The sequence below is a fragment of the Macaca nemestrina genome, chromosome 8 (genome assembly GCF_043159975.1).
Source record: "Macaca nemestrina isolate mMacNem1 chromosome 8, mMacNem.hap1, whole genome shotgun sequence".
Taxonomy (NCBI): Eukaryota; Metazoa; Chordata; class Mammalia; order Primates; family Cercopithecidae; genus Macaca; species Macaca nemestrina.
In genome coordinates, this window is record NC_092132.1 from 97,638,823 (window position 1) to 97,657,464 (window position 18,642).

Here is an 18,642-nt window from a genome sequence, read left to right on the forward strand (position 1 = left end):
TCCAGAAAGCCTCTAGAGTTTATTGTATTCCTGTTAGTCATTTCAAAATGAATCCTTACCAGTTAGTTACACATTATTTTTAGGTTTACTTTGTAGGAATTATCATTTAATACTAGGACCCTTTCTTGATATTAAGTATATACATTGCTTAAAAATTGCATGTAATCTCTTTAAATGTATATAATTTTTAAACATACTACGGAAGCTTGCTATGTTAATGACCCTATATCAATTGCTATTGCAAGGCAAAGGATGATATTCTAGTAGAAATAATATTTCTTTTTTCTAGGTTTAAATGCTCATTTATAGATTTTTCTTTGGATGAGTGTAATATCAAGTAAGAATTTTTATGTTGCAAATAACAGAAAATCCAATTAGAGGCAGGCAGAGCAGGAACTGGGTGAGAGAAGAGCAGGGTGTGGCCAGAAGGGGTGATCTGAACTAAAGGATTTAGTGGTGAGGGAGTTGGGGTCATGGGGAGGGGACCCCAGTGTAGTTAGGAAACTGGCACGATGAGGGGAAAGACATGTTCCCTGCCATTATTACTATCTAGTGAGAGTGGGGGCTGCACACATGATGACAACAGCACTGGTGGGCAAAGAAGAGAGATGTCAGCAAAGCCTGGAGGGCGCAGGGAAGAGAAGAGCTTCCACCTTGGACAGGGAGGTGTCTGGGGAAGGGGGATGTGATTTAGGGTAGGCTTTATGGGTATGGAAAGATTTGCACATGGAGAGGAGAAAGGTATTCCAGGAGTCAGGAGTCACGCACACAGAAACATGAAAGTGAGAAACAGAATGCAGAGTCTTATGCTAGGTTTATAGAGGGTGAGAGACTGCATCCTTCCAGGGTTCAGGAGGCCATTGAAGGTTCCATGCATGCTGGCCTGTTGTAAGCTGTGTGGGAGATTGACAGCTCTGGGGAAAGCAAAGACAGAGAAAGACCAGGAAGCTCCACATTAGGGGAGTGGGGTGGGAGTGAGCAGGGCAAGAGAGGTGCTCTGTAAGGAGATCCAGGACAACCCGCGGTGACAGGAGTGATGAGAGGGTCTGGCTGGGAACAACTTGGATTTCTCTCCTGGGTGGTTGAAAGGGCAGTAATTAGGAAAACCAAAGTCTGATGAAAATGTCTTTTGAAGCTTGAGAGAGAATTAGAGGTGTAGATTTAAGAAGACATTATATAAGCAACTAAAAAATAGGTCAATTGTATTCAGAATTAAAACTATTGTGCCTACCTGAGAAGCTGAAGAATGTATAAAGACAACTCATGTAATGGGAGAAACTATTTGCAGATCACATATCTGATAAGGGTCTAGTATCCAGAATACATAAAGAATGCTTCACAACTGAACAGTAAAGAATCAACCTAATTAAGAAATGGGCATGAAGTGTTTGAATACACATTTCTCCAAAGAAGATAGGCAAATGGCCAACCAGCTCATGCAAAAATGCTCAGTGTCACTAGGCTTGAGGGAAATGCAAATCAAATCCACAATGAGAGACCACTTCACACCCACTGTGATGGCTGGAAGCACACACACAGATGACAAACCTTGGAGAAGATGTGGGAAACTGGAAACCTTCTGAACTGCTGGTGGGAATGTAAAATGGTGCATCTGCTGTGGAAAACAGTCTGGCATTTCCTCAAAAAGTTAAACATAGAGGCTGGTCCAAGTGCAGTGGTTTTTACAACTAATGGATCACAGCCATTTACCAGATTTCTTTGTTGATTCTCCACTTCTGATGCTTCACTTGACTATACTTTAAAAAAAAAATGTCAAGGCCGGGCGCTCACGCTTGTAATCCCAGCACTTTGGGGAGGCCAAGACAGGTGGATCACCTGAGGTCAGGGGTTCAAGACCAGCCTGACCGACATGGTGAAACCCTGTCTCTACTAAAAATACAAAAATTAGCCGGACTTGGTGGCACATGTCTGTAATCCCAGCTACTCAGAAGGCTGAGGCAGGAGAATCACTTGAACCTGGGAGATGGAGGTTGCAGAGAGCGAAGATTGTGCCACTGTGCTCCAGCCTGGGTGACAAGAACAAAACTTTGCCTCAAACAAACAAACAAACAAACAAACACAGTTGAACCTAGAGTTACCTTATGACACAGCAATTACACTCCCAGACCCATGAGAAACAAAAGCTTAAGTTCACATGGAAATTAATACACAAATGTTGACAGGGGCATTATTCAAAATAGCTGGAAGGTGGCAGCAACCTAAATAAGATGTGGCATGTCCAGCCAGGTGCAGTGACTCAGGCCTGTATTACCAGCACTTTGAAAGGCCGAGGCGGGCGGATCACTTGAAGTCAGAAGTCCGAGACCAGTCTGGCCAACATGGAGAAACTCCGTCTCTACTAAAAATATAAAAATTAGCCGGGCGTGGTGGCACACGCCTGTAATCCCAGGTACTTGGGAGACCGAGGCAGGAAAATTGTTTGAACCCAGGAGGCACAGGTTGCAGTGAGCTGAGATCACGCCATTGCACTCCAGCCTGGGCAATGAGTGAAACTCCATCTCAAAAAAAAAAAAGTGGCATGTCCGTGCAATGGAGTATTATTCAGCCGTACTCAGCCGTAAAGAGGAAAGAAGAGCTGACAGGTGCTACGACATGCATGAACCTGGAAGACATCATGCTAAGTAAAAGATGCCATCACCACTTGTTTTCTGATACCATTGTTACAAAGTGTCTGGTGTAGGCAAATCCATAGAGACAGGAAGGGAATTTACTGTTGCCAGTGGCTGGGTAGTGACTCGGAATAGACAGTGAGTTTCTTTTTGGGGTAATGAAAATGTTCTGGAATTAGGGGTGGTGGTTGCACAACTTTGTAAATATACTCAAAAATACTGAATTGTACCCACCCTGCCCCAACCTTTTTTTGCTTGTTTTTTTGAGACAGTCTTGCTCTGTTTCCCAGGATGGAGTACACAGCAACTCACTGCAGCCTCAACCTCCCAGGTTCAAGTGATCCTACTACCTTAGTGTCCAGAGTAACTGGGACTACAGGCACGTGCCATGGTGCTGGCTAATTTTTAAAATTTTTTTAGAGGCAGGGTCTCACTATGTTGCCTAGTCTGGTTTCAGACTCCTAGACTCAGGTAATCCTCCCTCCTCGGCCTTCCAAAGTGCTGGGATTACAGGCCTGAGCCACTAAACCTGGCCTGAATTGTACTCTTTAAATATGAATTATACCCCAGTGATACATTTAGAGACATAATTGAAGCTAAAGAAATAGATATGTTACTCTCCGGTGGATTGTGTCATGCAAAGGGGGAAGCAGGCCAATTTGAAACTTCTGTCACTTGTGTATCATCATACCACCTTCTCTCTTTTTCTATTAATACAGAACAATTTCTCACTTGCCATGAAACTACTGAAGGAGCTGCATAAAGAGTCAAAAACCAGAGACGATTGGCTGGTGAGCTGGGTGCAGAGCTACTGCCGCTTGAGCCACTGCCGGAGCCGATCCCAGGGCTGCTCTGAGCAGGTGCTCACTGTGCTGAAAACAGTCTCTTTGTTGGGTAAGTTGACCGCTTTTATCCACATACAGCTTAGAGGGCTATGTTACATTGTCTTGTGTATCTTCTTCTTCTTTGTGCTGCATCATCTGACATTTGGGAGGTAAATCTTTGCAGTAATTTCAGTGAATATAGCAAAGAATGATAGTTTAATTATTTTGAAAACTTTGTTTGCATATAAGATATAAACAAACATGAAAAGCCATTTCAGCCTGGGTGCAGTGGCTCACGCCTGTAATCCCAGCAGTTTGGGTGGCCAAGGTGGGTGGATCACGAGGTCAGGAGATCGAGAACATCCTGGCCAACATGGTGAAACCGCATCTCTACTAAAAAAAAAAAATTAGGCCGGGCACGGTGGCTCACACCTGTAATCCCAGCACTTTGGGAGGCCGAGGCGGGTGGATCACGAGGTCAGGAGATCGAGACCATCCTGGCTAACAAAGTGAAACCCTGTGTCTACTGAAAATACAAAAAAATTACGCCAGGTTTGGCGGTGGGCGCCTGTAGTCCCAGCTACTTGGGAGGCTGAAGCAGGAGAATGGCGTGAACCTGGGAGATGGAGCTTGCAGTGAGCTGAGATCGCTCCACTACACTCCAGCCTGGGCGATAGAGCAGGACTCCATCTCAAACAAAAACAAAAACTAGCTGCGCGTGGTGGCAGGCGCATGTCTGTAGTCCCAGCTGCTCTGGAGCCTGAGGCAGGAGAATCGCTTGAACCTGGCAGGTGGAGGTTGCAGTGAGCCCAAATCACGCCACTGCACTCCAGCCTGGTTGACAAGAGCAAAACTCCGTCTCAAAAAAAAAAAAAAAAAAAGCCATTTCCTTCTGAAATAGTGTAGTCTTTAAGACTACATTAAAGGAGGAAAGCTTTCTTGGGCAGGTTTGGGTCTTGTCCCCTGCCTGCTCTGTTGCCCTGTGTCTGAGGATGTGTGCTAGTATTCTGATCAGGCATGATCCAGCTGGGTTCCCAGACCAGCTCTGAGGTATCAGCCTCAATAAAGGTGTCTAGGGGAGAAGCACTCTTTTACACTGATCCCAGGAGGAGAAGATCATTCTAGTTGGACGTTGTGGCATGCACCCTTAGTCCCAGCTACTGGGGAGCCTGAGGCGGGAGGATAGCTTGAGATCAGGAGTTCGAGGCTGCATTGAGCCATGATTGTGCCTGTGTGAGTAGCCACTGTATTCTGACCTGGGCAACATAGTGAGACCCTGTGTCTAAAAAAAGAAGAAGAAAATTATCCTGATGATTGCTAAATAATTATATGGGTTTTTTTGAGGGGAGGAGGAGTTTGCTGATGTTAATATTAGTGTCCATATACCCATATAATAATAATTACACAGTTAGAGTATGGTTGTAGTTCGTAACAGCCTTGCGTGATAAGCAGGGCCAGTAGTTGTGATCCTGTATGTGAGATAACTCTGGCAGAGAACTGTCAGACCATAGGCAAGGAGGGCATGTGGTTTGATCAGGCCTCCTAGTTTCAACACTGTTATCGCATCTCTGGACACTGCAGACTTAACCAGCGCTGATCCAGCTGCTTGCCCAGAATCACACAGTCACAGCAGAACTAGAACTTTAAATGCAGCAGTGCCTGTTGCTTCATTTGCTATGGGCCACAGTGCCAATTTAAAGACCTACTCTGGATTATTAATTTATGTACAAACACAGTACTCATTTCCTATTCTTTATAACAGAATTAGGTGCTTTGAAAAATTGCAGAATGATGATGCTTGAATAAAAAGTTAATTCATGAAAGTTTCAATTGCTTAGCCTCTGTGGACTTTGATACAGTTACTTCTAACAAAGAACATTTTTCATTAATATGTGAGTTCAAGAAATTCCCTAGCCAGTATTTGAAGTCAGTTTCTTATACTTTCAATATTTATTTTTATTAATTTATTGATAGAAAACTTTAGGCCAAGCACGGTGGCTCACACTTGTAATCTCAGCATTTTCGGAGGCCAAGGTGGGAGGATTGCTTGAACATAGGAGTTCGAGACCAGCCTGGGCAACATGGCGAAACCCCATCTCTACCAAAAATGCAAAAAATAGCCGGGCATGGTGGTACAAGCCTATAGTCCCAGCTAATTGGGAGGTTGAGGTGGGATGATCGCTTGAGCCCGGGAGGCAGAGGTTGCAATGAGCCAAGATCGTGTCATTGCACTCCAGCCTGGGTAACAGAGGGAGACCCTGTTCCAAAAACAAAAGAAAACTTTCGTAGACAACGAATTTCTTCTTTTTAATTACACACACACACACACATACACATAGTGTTTGTTTTTGTTTTGTTTGTTTTTTTAATCCAACAGATGAGAACAACGTGTCAAGCTACTTAAGCAAAAATATTCTGGCTTCCCGTGACCAGAACATTCTCTTGGGTACAACTTACAGGATCATAGCTAATGCTCTCAGCAGTGAGCCAGCCTGCCTTGCTGAAATCGAGGAGGACAAGGCTAGAAGAATCTTAGAGCTTTCTGGATCCAGTTCAGAGGATTCGGAGAAGGTAATACTGGAAGAATGTTTTATACTAGTGTGTTGTGTATGTCTTCAATGTGCAGTGTTCAGGCTACAGGAAAGTAATAGGGTATTGCTTTGTGTTTTTAAAATATATTTGACAGTTATGCACAGCCAATTTTCTTATGTGGAAAATTGACATTCTTTGTGCTTCCTATTTATTTGAATGATACAAATTTTTTAATATTAAAAGTCATGAATTTTAATTTTTTTTTTGGATTAAAAGAACTGTGGACAGTTCTTTTATGACTTTTGTTTATTAAATTTCCCCACCCATCACCATTCAGACGTCCCACCAGCTTACGGAACAAATCAGCCTTTTCTGCGTTTTTATTTAGTGCCTGCTTTGCTTAGCTTCTTGCCGATTATTTTGTTTTTTCAATAGTTACCAGCTTCCTTCTCATTCACTATGTCCTGCCTCACCTCAGTTGTGGGGCCTTGTCTTTTCCCTCCATGATGCTACCAGCATCTGTGCAGGACACTGAGGGCAGGAGCCAACTTCCATCTCCCTCTTATATTCCCAACTGCCACGCACTCCACCGACCAGACCTAGCTCTGTGTTGCTTGTGCACCTGGCCCGCACTGGGCTTGCATTTTTGTTTGGCCAGTTGTTATGTGCTGAGGATCTTACTGGAATTGCTTGCTCCTTCACAGCCAGTGTGGACTCTTGTTTTTCCAGTTCCATAGCTTCAGTGTTATTTTGGAACTGTTGATCCATTTATGTGTCATGAGTCACAAATGGAAAGCAGAATTCTTTGAGAAAGCTTCAGTCATGCTCATGGGTTGAGGTCTCTGTGAATTCCAGGTGATCGCGGGTCTGTACCAGAGAGCATTCCAGCACCTCTCTGAGGCTGTGCAGGCAGCTGAGGAGGAGGCCCAGCCTCCCTCCTGGAGCTGTAGGCCTGCAGCTGGGGTGATTGATGCTTACATGACGCTGGCAGATTTCTGTGACCAACAGCTGCGCAAGGAAGAAGAGAATGCATCAGGTGAATTGCAAAATTAAAAAGCTAGTGTTCCATTATGTCAGCATAAAGTCTTATGAATTTTGTACATACTTTTGGTCTCCTATTTGTTTTCAAATTACAAATATTTTGAAAATCCTATTGTCTTTTTAAGAGACAGTGGCAGCCAGGTGCAGTGGATCGTTTGAGACCAGCCTGGCCAACGTGGTGAAACCCCAACTCTACTAAGAATACAAAAAAATTAGCTGGGTGTGGTGGCCCATGCCTGTAGTCCCAGCTGCTCAGGAGGCTGGGGCAGGAGAATCGCTTGAACCCAGGAGGCAGAGGTTGCAGTGAGCTGATATTGCACCACTGCACACCAGCCTGGGTGACACAGCGAGACTCCGTCTCAAAAAAAAAAAAAAAGAGAGAGATAGACAATGAATGGCCTGTCTAAGCAACGTGACCTACATTTAAATGGAGTTAAGTGGTCCTCTCTTTCCATGTGTTTAATTTATACTTTGATATTTTGCTTGCAGCTTCAATATTACTGGCTCATGTGGCCTGCTTCATGCTCCTGGAATAAATTCAGTAACCACCAACTGCCCCTTGTGTTCCCAGCCCAGGATTCAAACTGTGCTTCGTGCAGAATGGGCACTCTAATGGAAGGATTTGGCTTCAGGATAGATACAAAACTGTACCTGGTGTTTGTTGGTGTACAGTGGTAGTTAAGAAAAGAACAATGGCTGGGTGCAGTGCCTCACGCCTGTAATCCCAGCACTTTGGGAGGCCGAGGTGGGCGGATCACAAGGTCAGGAGATCGAGACCATCCTGGCTAACATGGTGAAACCCCCATCTCCACTAAAAATACAAAAAAATTAGCCGGGCATGGTGGCAGCTACGCGGGAGGCTGAGGCAGAAGAATGGCTTGAACCCAGGAGGTGGAGCTTGCAGTGAGCAAAGATCACACCACTGCACTCCAGCCTGGGCAAGAGAGCGAGATTCCGTCTCAACAACAACAAAAAAAGAACAATGACACTAAAAAATACAAGGCAAAAAGGGAACATGTTAGCATTTAAGGTCATAGTTTATGGATAAGTAGATATATTGACCTTTGCTTTCTTCTTTGGTGTCATTGATAGTTACTGATTCTGCAGAACTGCAGGCGTATCCAGCACTTGTGGTGGAGAAAATGTTGAAAGCTTTAAAATTAAATTCCAATGAAGCCAGATTGAAGTTTCCTAGATTACTTCAGATTATAGAACGGTATCCAGAGGAGACTTTGAGTCTCATGACAAAAGAGGTTGGTGTCTTTATTCGACTTGGCGGTAAGGAACTTTACAGAACGTAAAGATATGCTTATTTATATCCAAACGCGTTAATATGTGCAGTTCGTGTATTATAGCTTTTCCCAGCCAGGTGTGAATTCTGCTACATTCTGAGGACATAGGTAATTTAAAGCTGCAAAGACGAGTTTTCGCATTTACCCATTTTCCTCCGTGGGTGTTGATAAGACATAAGAACACTGTGTTTGAACAAGGACCCAGAGAGTTGGAGGCGGGGTGACTGTGCCCAGTCACATTTGCTGTGCCCAGTGCTCACCTGTCATTTAGCCCAGAGGGAGTGAGCAAGTTCAGCTTGCATCCCACCTCCCAGGAGCACAGCACCTTCCAGCAGCACGGTGTCCAGAGGGGTCTGAGACCTGTGAGCAGGAGTGAGGGGTCAGTGTGTGGACATGGGAGGAACCCGCACCCCTCCACGTGACCTACCCCTTGGCCCCACCAAGGGCTGCACTGCCAGTTGCACTCCTGTCCTTTGGGCTCTGTCTGTGTGCAGGAAGGCTCCACTGACTTCATTTGCAAAGCATAGGGCCTCTGAAAGTCTTCGTAGTTGACTTTTATAGACATGTAACTGGAAGACAGGGCCAAGCTTTGAGTTGAAAATGTAATGGTTCAAAAAGGGTTACATGGTTCGATCTCTATTAGCTTTGCATGGTGAGTTTTTAAATAATGTTGATCTCTGGGCAACAGGGACCCAGTTTGACTTTTAGGGCCCTAACCACTCCCTTTACCTTTTTCTACATTCTGAATAGTAGACTTTCTCAGTAGGTATTAAACAGGTTAAGGTAAATTCAGAAATGCAACATGTATGTGTTTTCTTCAAGGTAAGTGAGCAAATAATTAAATAACTTCATTATGGTTTTTTTTTCCAATATAATATAATATTTATACATGATAAAAACAGCATTTGAATTTGTGAGGACATAAAGTATTCACTCCGCGTTGTCAAAACACCCAGTAGACACGTGCAGTGGAGCCGGTAGCCTCTCTGTGAGCTTACGTGAGGTGTGTGAACTGATCCGTCCTCACACGCCATGCTGTCCTCAGTGCACACTTGCACTCAGGAAACTTGTCCATACTCAAGCCTCACGCCAGCATTCCAAACACATCAGATTTTATCTTCAGAATGACACCTTAAAAGTATCAGAGAAAAATGTGAACACATTTTTTTAAATGGTCTTGGAACGAAGAAACAAAAACCAGAATCCATGAAGCAAAATAGTTTGACTTCTGTACAGAAAAAGAAAAGAAGTACTTCTATACAGAAAAAGAAAATACCGTATACAAAGTTAAAAAAATAAAAAGCCAGGCGCAGTGGCTCACGCCTGTAATCTCAGCACTTTGGGAGGCCGAGGCGGGCAGATCACGAGGTCAGCAGTTCAAGACCAGCCTGGCCAACACGGTGAAACCCTACTAAAAAAAAACAAAAATTAGCTGGGCCTGGTGGCGGGTGCCTGTAAACCCAGCTACTTGGGAGGCTGAGACAGGAGAATCACTTGAACCCGGGAGGTGGAGGTTGCAGTGAGCCAAGATCATGCCACTGCACTCTAGCTTGGACGACAGAGCAAGACTGTGTCTTAAAAAAAACAACCAACTAAAAAAAAAAAAACAAAACCGTTTGCAACACATACAAGAAACAGAAAGCTGACATTGGCAATCTACAAAATAAATGGTCACAACAGACCAGTAGAAAATGGTGAGAGGAAATGCATGCGTGATTAAAGGACGTAAGGCAAATAAACATGGAACATTCAGCCTCACTAATAATGAAACATGAAAATTTAAATTAGATGTTTTTCACTTCTCAGATTGACAGTGATGTAATTTTTTTTTTTTTTTGAGACGGAGTCTCGCTCTCATCCAGGCTAGAGTGCAGTGGCACAATCTCAACTCGACAGTGATTTTAAAAGTTGATTATGTCCGGTGTTGGTAAAGACTTTGGAAAATAGTCAATCTAATACTTTTAGAAATGAAAATTTAAAAAATTCTTTACCATGGCCAGGTGCGGTGGCTCATGCCTGTAATCCCAGCACTTTGGGAGGCCGAGGTAGGAAGATCATGAGGTCAAAAGATTGAGACCATCCAGGCCAATATGGTGAAACCCCATCTCTACTAAAAATACAAAAATTAGCTGGGCATGGTGGCATGCGCCTGTAGTCCCAGCTACTCAGGAGGCTGAGGCAGGAGAATTGCTTGAACCCGGGAGGCGGAGGTTGCAGTGAGACAAGATCATGCTACTGCACTCCAGCCTGGCGACAGACCGAGACTCCCTCTCAAAAAACAAAACAAAACAAAACAAACAAAAAACTAAAGTTATGTGTACAGAGATGTCTACTGCAACATTACCTGTGATAAAAAATTGAAATATTCATTATAGAGCAGTAAACAACATGGAATACTACACAGCTGCCAAGAGGAATGAAGTAGAAGATTTTTCTATACGTCTGTCCAAGAACAACCAGCACTAGCTGTCTCGTGTGATTCCATTCTTGCAACAGAAGACTGTTCTGCACAGAAAGTGACTGGGAGAGTCCAGTGATTGCCACAGCAGAAGAGAGCTGAGGGATGGAAGACTTGTTTTGTACTTGTGTTTTTATACTTCTCAGTTTTCTTTTTTTTGGACATATGTTACTTTTATAACAGGTGATGTGAGATGTTTTACTCAGCATTAAGTTTCAGCTCTCTATTTTAGATCTCTTCCGTTCCCTGCTGGCAGTTCATCGGCTGGATCAGCCACATGGTGGCCTTACTGGACAAAGACCAAGCCATTGCTGTTCAGCACACCGTGGAAGAAATCACTGATAACTACCCGCAGGCTATTGTTTATCCCTTCATCATAAGCAGCGAAAGCTATTCCTTCAAGGATACTTCTACTGGTCATAAGAATAAAGAGTTTGTGGCAAGGTAGGTAATATTACAGAAAGAATACGTTGCTCAGATACTACAGGTTATAAAAATGTGGTTAAAGCACACATGTGGACACCTACGGTTGTTTCCAAATTAATTAGTTGTCATTGAAGAATAATCTTAGCTGTCGCTTTGTTGATTATATCTATTCTGGGTATGTTACTTGTTACAGGATGTATCTCCTTTGTAAAATACTTTCATCTTACATTGCTAACAAAACATTCTGCTCATATGGTCATGGTTGCTTGGGATAGACTAGTTGAGATGATTTTTGAAATCAGCTCCTGAAATTGTCCTGTAGTTTAAAATACACAGAAAGACTCCTCCTTTTAATTAGGACTCAGTAGATGGCCTCAAGTGTCATCCTGTCCACTTTTTTTTTTTATTATTATACTTTAAGTTCTAGGGTACATGCGCATAACGTGCAGGTTTGTTACATATGTATACTTGTGCCATGTGGGTGTGCTGCACTCATCAACTCGTCAGCACCCATCAACTCGTCATTTACATCAGGTATAACTCCCAACGCAATCCCTTCCCCCTACCTCCCCATAATAGGCCCTGGTGTGTGATGTTCCCCTTCCGGAGTCCAAGTGATCTCATTGTTCAGTTCCCACCTATGAGTGAGAACATGCGGTGTTTGGTTTTCTGTTCTTGCGATAGTCTGCTGAGAATGATGGTTTCCATTGCATCCATGTCCCTACAAAGGACACGAACTCATCCTTTTTCATGGCTGCATAGTATCCCATGGTGTATATGTGCCACATTTTCTTAATCTAGTCCGTCACTGATGGACATTTGGGTTGATTCCAAGTTTTTGCTATTGTGAATAGTGCCGCAATGAACATACGTGTGCATGTGTCTTTATAGCAGCATGATTTATAATCCTTTGTGTATATACCCAGTAATGGGATGGCTGGATCATATGGTACTTCTAGTTCTAGATCCTTGAGGAGTCGCCATACTGTTTTCCATAATGGTTGAACTAGTTTACAATCCCACCAACAGTGTAAAAGTGTTCCTGTTTCTCCACATCCTCTCCAGCACCTGTTGTTTCCTGACTTTTTAATGATTGCCATTCTAACTGGTGTGAGGTGGTATCTCATTGTGGTTTTGATTTGCATTTCTCTGATGGCCAGTGGTGATGAGCATTTTTTCATGTGTCTGTTGGCTGTATGCATGTCTTCTTTTGAGAAATGTCTGTTCATATCCTTTGCCCACTTTTTGATGGGGTTGTTTGTTTTTTTTCTTGTAAATTTGTTTGAGTTCTTTGTAGGTTCTGGATATTACCCCTTTGTCAGATGAGTAGGTTGCAAAAATTTTCTCCCATTCTGTAGGTTGCCTGTTCACTCTGATGGTAGTTTCTTTGGCTGTGCAGAAGCTCTTTAGTTTAATGAGATCCCATTTGTCAATTTTGGCTTTTGTTGTCGTTGCTTTTGGTGTTTTAGACATGAAGCCCTTGCCCATGCCCATGTCCTTAATGGTATTACCTAGGTTTTCTTCTAGGGTTTTTATAGTATTAGGTCTAATGTTTAAGTCTCTAATCCATCTTGAATTAATTTTTGTATAAGGAGTAAGGAAAGGATCCAGTTTCAGCTTTCTGCTTATGGCTAGCCAATTTTCCCAGCACCATTTATTAAATAGGGAATCCTTTCCCCATTTCTTGTTTTTCTCAGGTTTGTCAAAGATAAGATGGCTGTAGCTGTGCGATATTATTTCTGAGGACTCTGTTCTGTTCCATTGGTCTATATCTCTTTTTGTACCAGTACCATGCTGTTTTAGTTACTATAGCCTTGTAGTATAGTCTGAAGTCAGGTAGCGTGATGTCTCCAGCTTTGTTCTTTTGGCTTAGGATTGTCTTGGCAAGTTCCATATGAACTTTAAAGCAGTTTTTTCCAATTCTGTGAAGAAAGTCATTGGTAGCTTAATGCGGATGGCATTGAATCTATAAGTTACCTTGGGCAGTATGGCCATTTTCACAATATTGATTCTTCCTATCCATGAGCATGGTATGTTCTTCCATTTGTTTGTGTCCTCTTTTATTTCACTGAGCAGTGGTTTGTAGTTCTCCTTGAAGAGGTCCTTTACATCCCTTGTAAGTTGGATTCCTAGGTATTTTATTCTCTTTGAAGCAATTGTGAATGGAAGTTCATTCATGATTTGGCTCTCTGTTTGTCTGTTACTGGTGTATAAGAATGCTTGTGATTTTTGCACATTAATTTTGTATCCTGAGACTTTGCTGAAGTTGCTTATCAGCTTAAGGAGATTTTTGGGCTGAGATGATGGGGTTTTCTAAATATACAATCATGTCATCTGCAAAGAGGGACAATTTGACTTCTTCTTTTCCTAACTGAATACCCTTGATTTCTTTCTCTTGCCTGATTGCCCTAGCCAGAACTTCCAACACTGTGTTGAATAGGAGTGGTGAGAGAGGGCATTCCTGTCTTGTGCCAGTTTTCAAAGGGAATGCTTCCAGTTTTTGTCCATTCAGTATGATATTGGCTGTGGGTTTGTCATAAATAGCTCTTATTATTTTGAGATACGTTCCATCAATACCGAATTTATTGAGAGTTTTTAGCATGAAGGGCTGTTGAATTTTGTTGAAGGCCTTTTCTGCATCTATTGAGATAATCATGTGGTTTTTGTCTTTGGTTGCGTTTATATGCTGGATTACGTTTATTGTTTTGCATATGTTGAACGAGCCTTGTATCCCAGGGATGAAGCCCACTTGATCATCATGGAGGATAAGCTTTTTGATGTGCTGCTGGATTCGGTTTGCCAGTATTTTATTGAGGATTTTTGCATCGATATTCATCAGGGATATTGGTCTAAAATTCTCTTTTTTTGTTGTGTCTCTACCAGGCTTTGGTATCAGGATGATGGTGGCTTCATAAAATGAGTTAGGGAGGATTCCCTCTTTTTCTATTGATTGGAATAGTTTCAGAAGGAATGGTACCAGTTCCTCCTTGTACTTCTGGTAGAATTCAGCTGTGAATCCATCTGGTCCTGGACTTTTTTTGGTTGGTAGGCTATTAATTATTGCCTCCATTTCAGAGCCTGCTATTGGTCTATTCAGGGATTCAAGTTCTTCCTGGTTTAGTTTTGGGAGAGTGTAAGTGTCCAGGAAATTAACCTTCTTCTAGATTTTCTAGTTTATTTATGTAGAGGTGTTTATAGTATTCTCTGATGGTAGTTTGTATTTCTGTGGGGTTGGTGGTGATACCCCCTTTATCATTTTTTATTGCATCTATTTGATTCTTCTCTCTTCTCTTCTTTATTAGTCTTGCTAGCAGTCTATCAATTTTGTTGATCTTTTCAAAAAACCAACTCCTGGATTCATTGATTTTTTTGGAGGGTTTTTTGCGTTTCTATCTCCTTCAGTTCTGCTCTGATCTTAGTTATTTCTTGCCTCTGCTAGCTTTTGAATGTGTTTGCTCTTGCTTCTCTAGTTCTTTTAATTGTGATGTTAGAGTGTCAATTTTAGATCTTTCCTGCTTTCTCTTGTGGGCATTTAGTGCTATAAATTTCCCTCTACACACTGCTTTAAATGTGTCCCAGAGATTCTGGTATGTTGTATCTTTGTTCTCATTGGTTTCAAAGAACATCTTTATTTCTGCCTTCATTTCATGATGTACCCAGTAGTCATTCAGGAGCAGGTTGTTCAGTTTCCATGTAGTTGAGCGGTTTTGATTGAGTTTCTTAGTCCTGAGTTCTAGTTTGATTGCCCTGTGGTCTGAGAGACAGTTTGTTATAATTTCTGTTCTTGTACATTTGCTGAGGAGTGCTTTACTTCCAATTATGAGGTCAATTTTGGAATAAGTGTGATGTGGTGCTGAGAAGAATGTATATTCTGTTGATTTGGGGTGGAGAGTTCTGTAGATATCTATTAGGTCCGCTTGGTGCAGAGATGAGTTTAATTCTTGGATATCCTTGTGAACTTTCTGTCTCATTGATCTGTCTAATGTTGACAGTAGGGTGTTGAAGTCTCCCATTATTATTGTATGGGAGTCCAAGTCTCTTTGTAAGTCTCTAAGGACTTGCTTTGTGAATCTGGGTGCTCCTGTATTGGGTGCATATATATTTAGGATAGTTAGCTCTTCCTGTTGAATTGATCCCTTTACCATTATTTAATGGCCTTCTTTGTCTCTTTTGATCTTTGATGGTTTAAAGTCTGTTTTATCAGAGACTAGGATTGCAACGCCTGCTTTTTTTTTGTTTTCCATTTGCTTGGTAGATCTTCCTCCATTCCTTTATTTTGAGCCTATGTGTATCTCTGCATATGAGATGGGTCTCCTGAATACAGCAAACTGATGGGTCTTGACTCTTTATCCAGTTTGCCAGTCTGTGTCTTTTAATTGGACTATTTAGTCCATTTACCTTTAAGGTTAATATTGTTACATGTGAACTTGATCCTGCCATTATGATATTAACTGGTTATTTTGCTCATTAGTTGATGCAGTTTCTTCCTAGCCTCGATGGTCTTTACATTTTGGCATGTTTTTTGCAATGGCTGGTACCGGTTGTTCCTTTCCATCTTTAGTGCTTCCTTCAGGGTCTCTTGTAAGGCAGGCCTGGTGGTGACAAAATCTCTAAGCATTTGCTTATCTGTAAAGGATTTTATTTCTCCTTCACTTATGATACTTAATTTGGCTGGATATGAAATTCTGGGTTTAAAATTCTTTTCTTTAAGAATGTTGAATATTGGCCCCCACTCTCTTCTGGCTTGTAGAATTTCTGCCCAGAGATCTGTTGTTAGTCTGATGGGCTTCCCTTTGTGGGTAACCCGACATTTCTTTCTGGCTGCCCTTAACATTTTTTCCTTCATTTCAACTTTGGTGAATCTGACAATTGTGTGTTTTGGAGTTGCTCTTCTCGAGGAGTATCTTTGTGGCGTTCTCTGTATTTCCCGAATTTGAATGTTGGCCTGCCTTACTAGGTTGGGGAAGTTCTCCTGGATGATATCCTGAAGAGTGTTTTCCAACTTGGTTCCATTTTCCCCCTCACTTTCAGGCACACCAATCAGACACAGATTTGGTCTTTTCACATAATCCCATACTTCTTGAAGGCTTTGTTCATTTCTTTTTTCCTCTTTTTTCTTTAGACTTCTCTTCTCGCTTCATTTCATTAATTTGATCCTCAGTCGCTGGTACTCTTTCTTCCAGTTGATCGAGTCGGTTGCTGAAGCTTGTGCATTTGTCACGCATTTCTCATGTCATGGTTTTTATCTCTGTCAGTTCGTTTATGGCCTTCTCTGCATTGATTATTCTAGCTATCCATTCTTCCATTCTTTTTTCAAGATTTTTAGTTTCTTTGCACTGGGTACGTAATTCCTCCTTAGCTCTGAGAAGTTTGTGGGGCTGAAGCCTTCTTCTCTCAACTCGTCAAAGTCATTCTCCGTCCAGCTTTGATCCGTTGCTGGCGAAGAGCTGCGTTCCTTTGGAGGGGGAGATGTGCTCTTATTTTTTGAATTTCCAGCTTTTCTGCCCTGCTTTTTCCCCATCTCTGTGGTTTTATCTGCCTCTGGTCTTTGATGATGGTGACGTACTGATGGGGTTTTGGTGTGGGTGTCCTTTCTGTTTGTTAGTTTTCCTTCTAACAGTCAGGACCCTCAGCTATAGGTCTGTTAGAGATTGCTTGAGGTCCACTCCAGACCCTGTTTGCCTGGGTATCAGCAGCAGAGGCTGCAGAAGATAGAATATTGCTGAACAGCAAGTGTACCTGTCTGATTCTTGCTTTGGAAGCTTGGTCTCAGGGGTGTACCCCTCCATGTGAGGTGTGGGGTGTCAGTCTGCCCCTAGTGGGGGATGTCTCCCAGTTAGGCTACTCAGGGGTCAGGGACCCACTTGAGCAGGCAGTCTGTCCATTCTCAGATCTCAACCTCCGTGTTGGGAGATCCACTGCTCTCTTCAAAGCTGTCAGAGTCGTTTGCGTCTGCAGAGGTTTCTGCTGCTTTTTTTTTGGTTTAGCTGTGCCCTGTCCCCAGAGGTGGAGTCTGCAGAGACAGGCAGGCCTCCTTGAGCTGCTGTGGGCTCCACCCAGTTTGAGCTTCCCAGTGGCTTTGTTTACCTACTTAAGCCTCAGCAATGGCGGGCACCCCTCCCCCAGTCTCGCTGCTGCCTTGCAGTTAGATCGCAGACTGCTGTGCTAGCAATGAGGGAGGCTCCATGGGCGTGGGACCCTCCCAGCCAGGTGTGGGATATAATCTCCTGGTGTGCCGTTTGCTAAGACCCTTGGTAAAGCGCAGTATTAGGGTGGGAGTTACCCGATTTTCCAGGTGTTGTGTGTCTCAGTTCCCCTGGCTAGGAAAAGGGATTCCCTTCCCCCTTGCACTTCCCAGGTGAGGCGATGCCTTGCCCTGCTTCATCTCTCTCTGGTTGGGCTGCAGCAGCTGACCAGCACCGATTGTCCAGCACTCCCTAGTGAGATGAACCCAGTACCTCAGTTGAAAATGCAGAAATCACCCGTCTTCTGTGTCGCTCGTCTTCTTTGTCGCTCACGCTGGGAGCTGGAGACAGTAGCTGTTCCTATTCCATCCTGTCCACTCTTAAATGGATTTATGAGTTGAGACTGATGACGAGTAAGCAATAGTGCACGACTCTTTCAGGGATGCTTTGTACACAAAATGTGTAGTGTTTTAGTGGCATTCTCCATCATGAGGTGTTAGGGTTTGTTTGTTTGTTTTTAATTATGAGCGGATCTGCCTCATTATTTTGAATGTATTGATTTTGACAAGATGAAGAAAAGTGCCAGCTTCTTTTTTTTTTTTAATTTAATTTAATTTTATTTTATTTTATTTATTTTTTTGAGACGGAGTATTGCTGTGTCACCTAGTGCAGTGCAATCTCAGCTGCAACCTCAGCCTCCCAGGTTTAAGCAGTTCTCCCTGCCTCAGCCTCCAGAGTAGCTGGGATTACAAGCGTGTGCCACCATGCCCAGCTAATTTTTGTATTTTTAGTAGAGACAGGGTTTTGCCACGTTGGCCAGGCTGGTCTCGAACTCCTGACCTCAAGTGATCCGCCCGCCTTGGCCTCCCAAAGTGCTAGGATTAGAGGCGTGTGCCACCATGCCCGGCTGAGGCCCAGCTTCTGTTCTGGTTAGTGGGTGGCTTGTCTGTGAACACACCCCTGCCCTGCTGAGGCCCTGCCCACCATACCATTTCTCTGAACAGACAACTGTTGTCTTGAAAAATGAAAGAAGTGAAAAAGATGTGAAAGACAGTGTGTCAATAAAGTGACCTTGCTGGGCATGATGGCTCGTGCCTATAATACCAGCTACTTGGGAGGCTGAGGTGGAAGAATCACTTGAGGCCAAGAGTTCATGACCAGCCTTGGCAACATAGTGAGATCTCATCTCTAAAATATTAAAGTAAAAATAAGCTAAGCATGGTGGTGCATGACTGTACTTCCAACTACTTAGGA

General features: G+C 43.0%; 1 protein-coding gene across 5 annotated transcripts in view; it reads left to right on the forward strand.

The window, feature by feature from the left end:
• Positions 1-18,642, forward strand: part of LOC105496922 (protein kinase, DNA-activated, catalytic subunit) — a 189,831-nt gene that overhangs the window by 151,253 nt on the left and 19,936 nt on the right. For all 5 annotated transcript variants that reach the window (XM_071068290.1, XM_071068288.1, XM_071068291.1 and 2 more), the window contains exons 70-74: positions 3,350-3,524; positions 5,832-6,025; positions 6,842-7,022; positions 8,120-8,280; positions 11,010-11,221. In XM_071068290.1, coding sequence (XP_070924391.1) covers positions 3,350-3,524; positions 5,832-6,025; positions 6,842-7,022; positions 8,120-8,280; positions 11,010-11,221 — 923 coding nt within the window. The remainder of the gene's footprint in view (positions 1-3,349; positions 3,525-5,831; positions 6,026-6,841; positions 7,023-8,119; positions 8,281-11,009; positions 11,222-18,642) is intronic.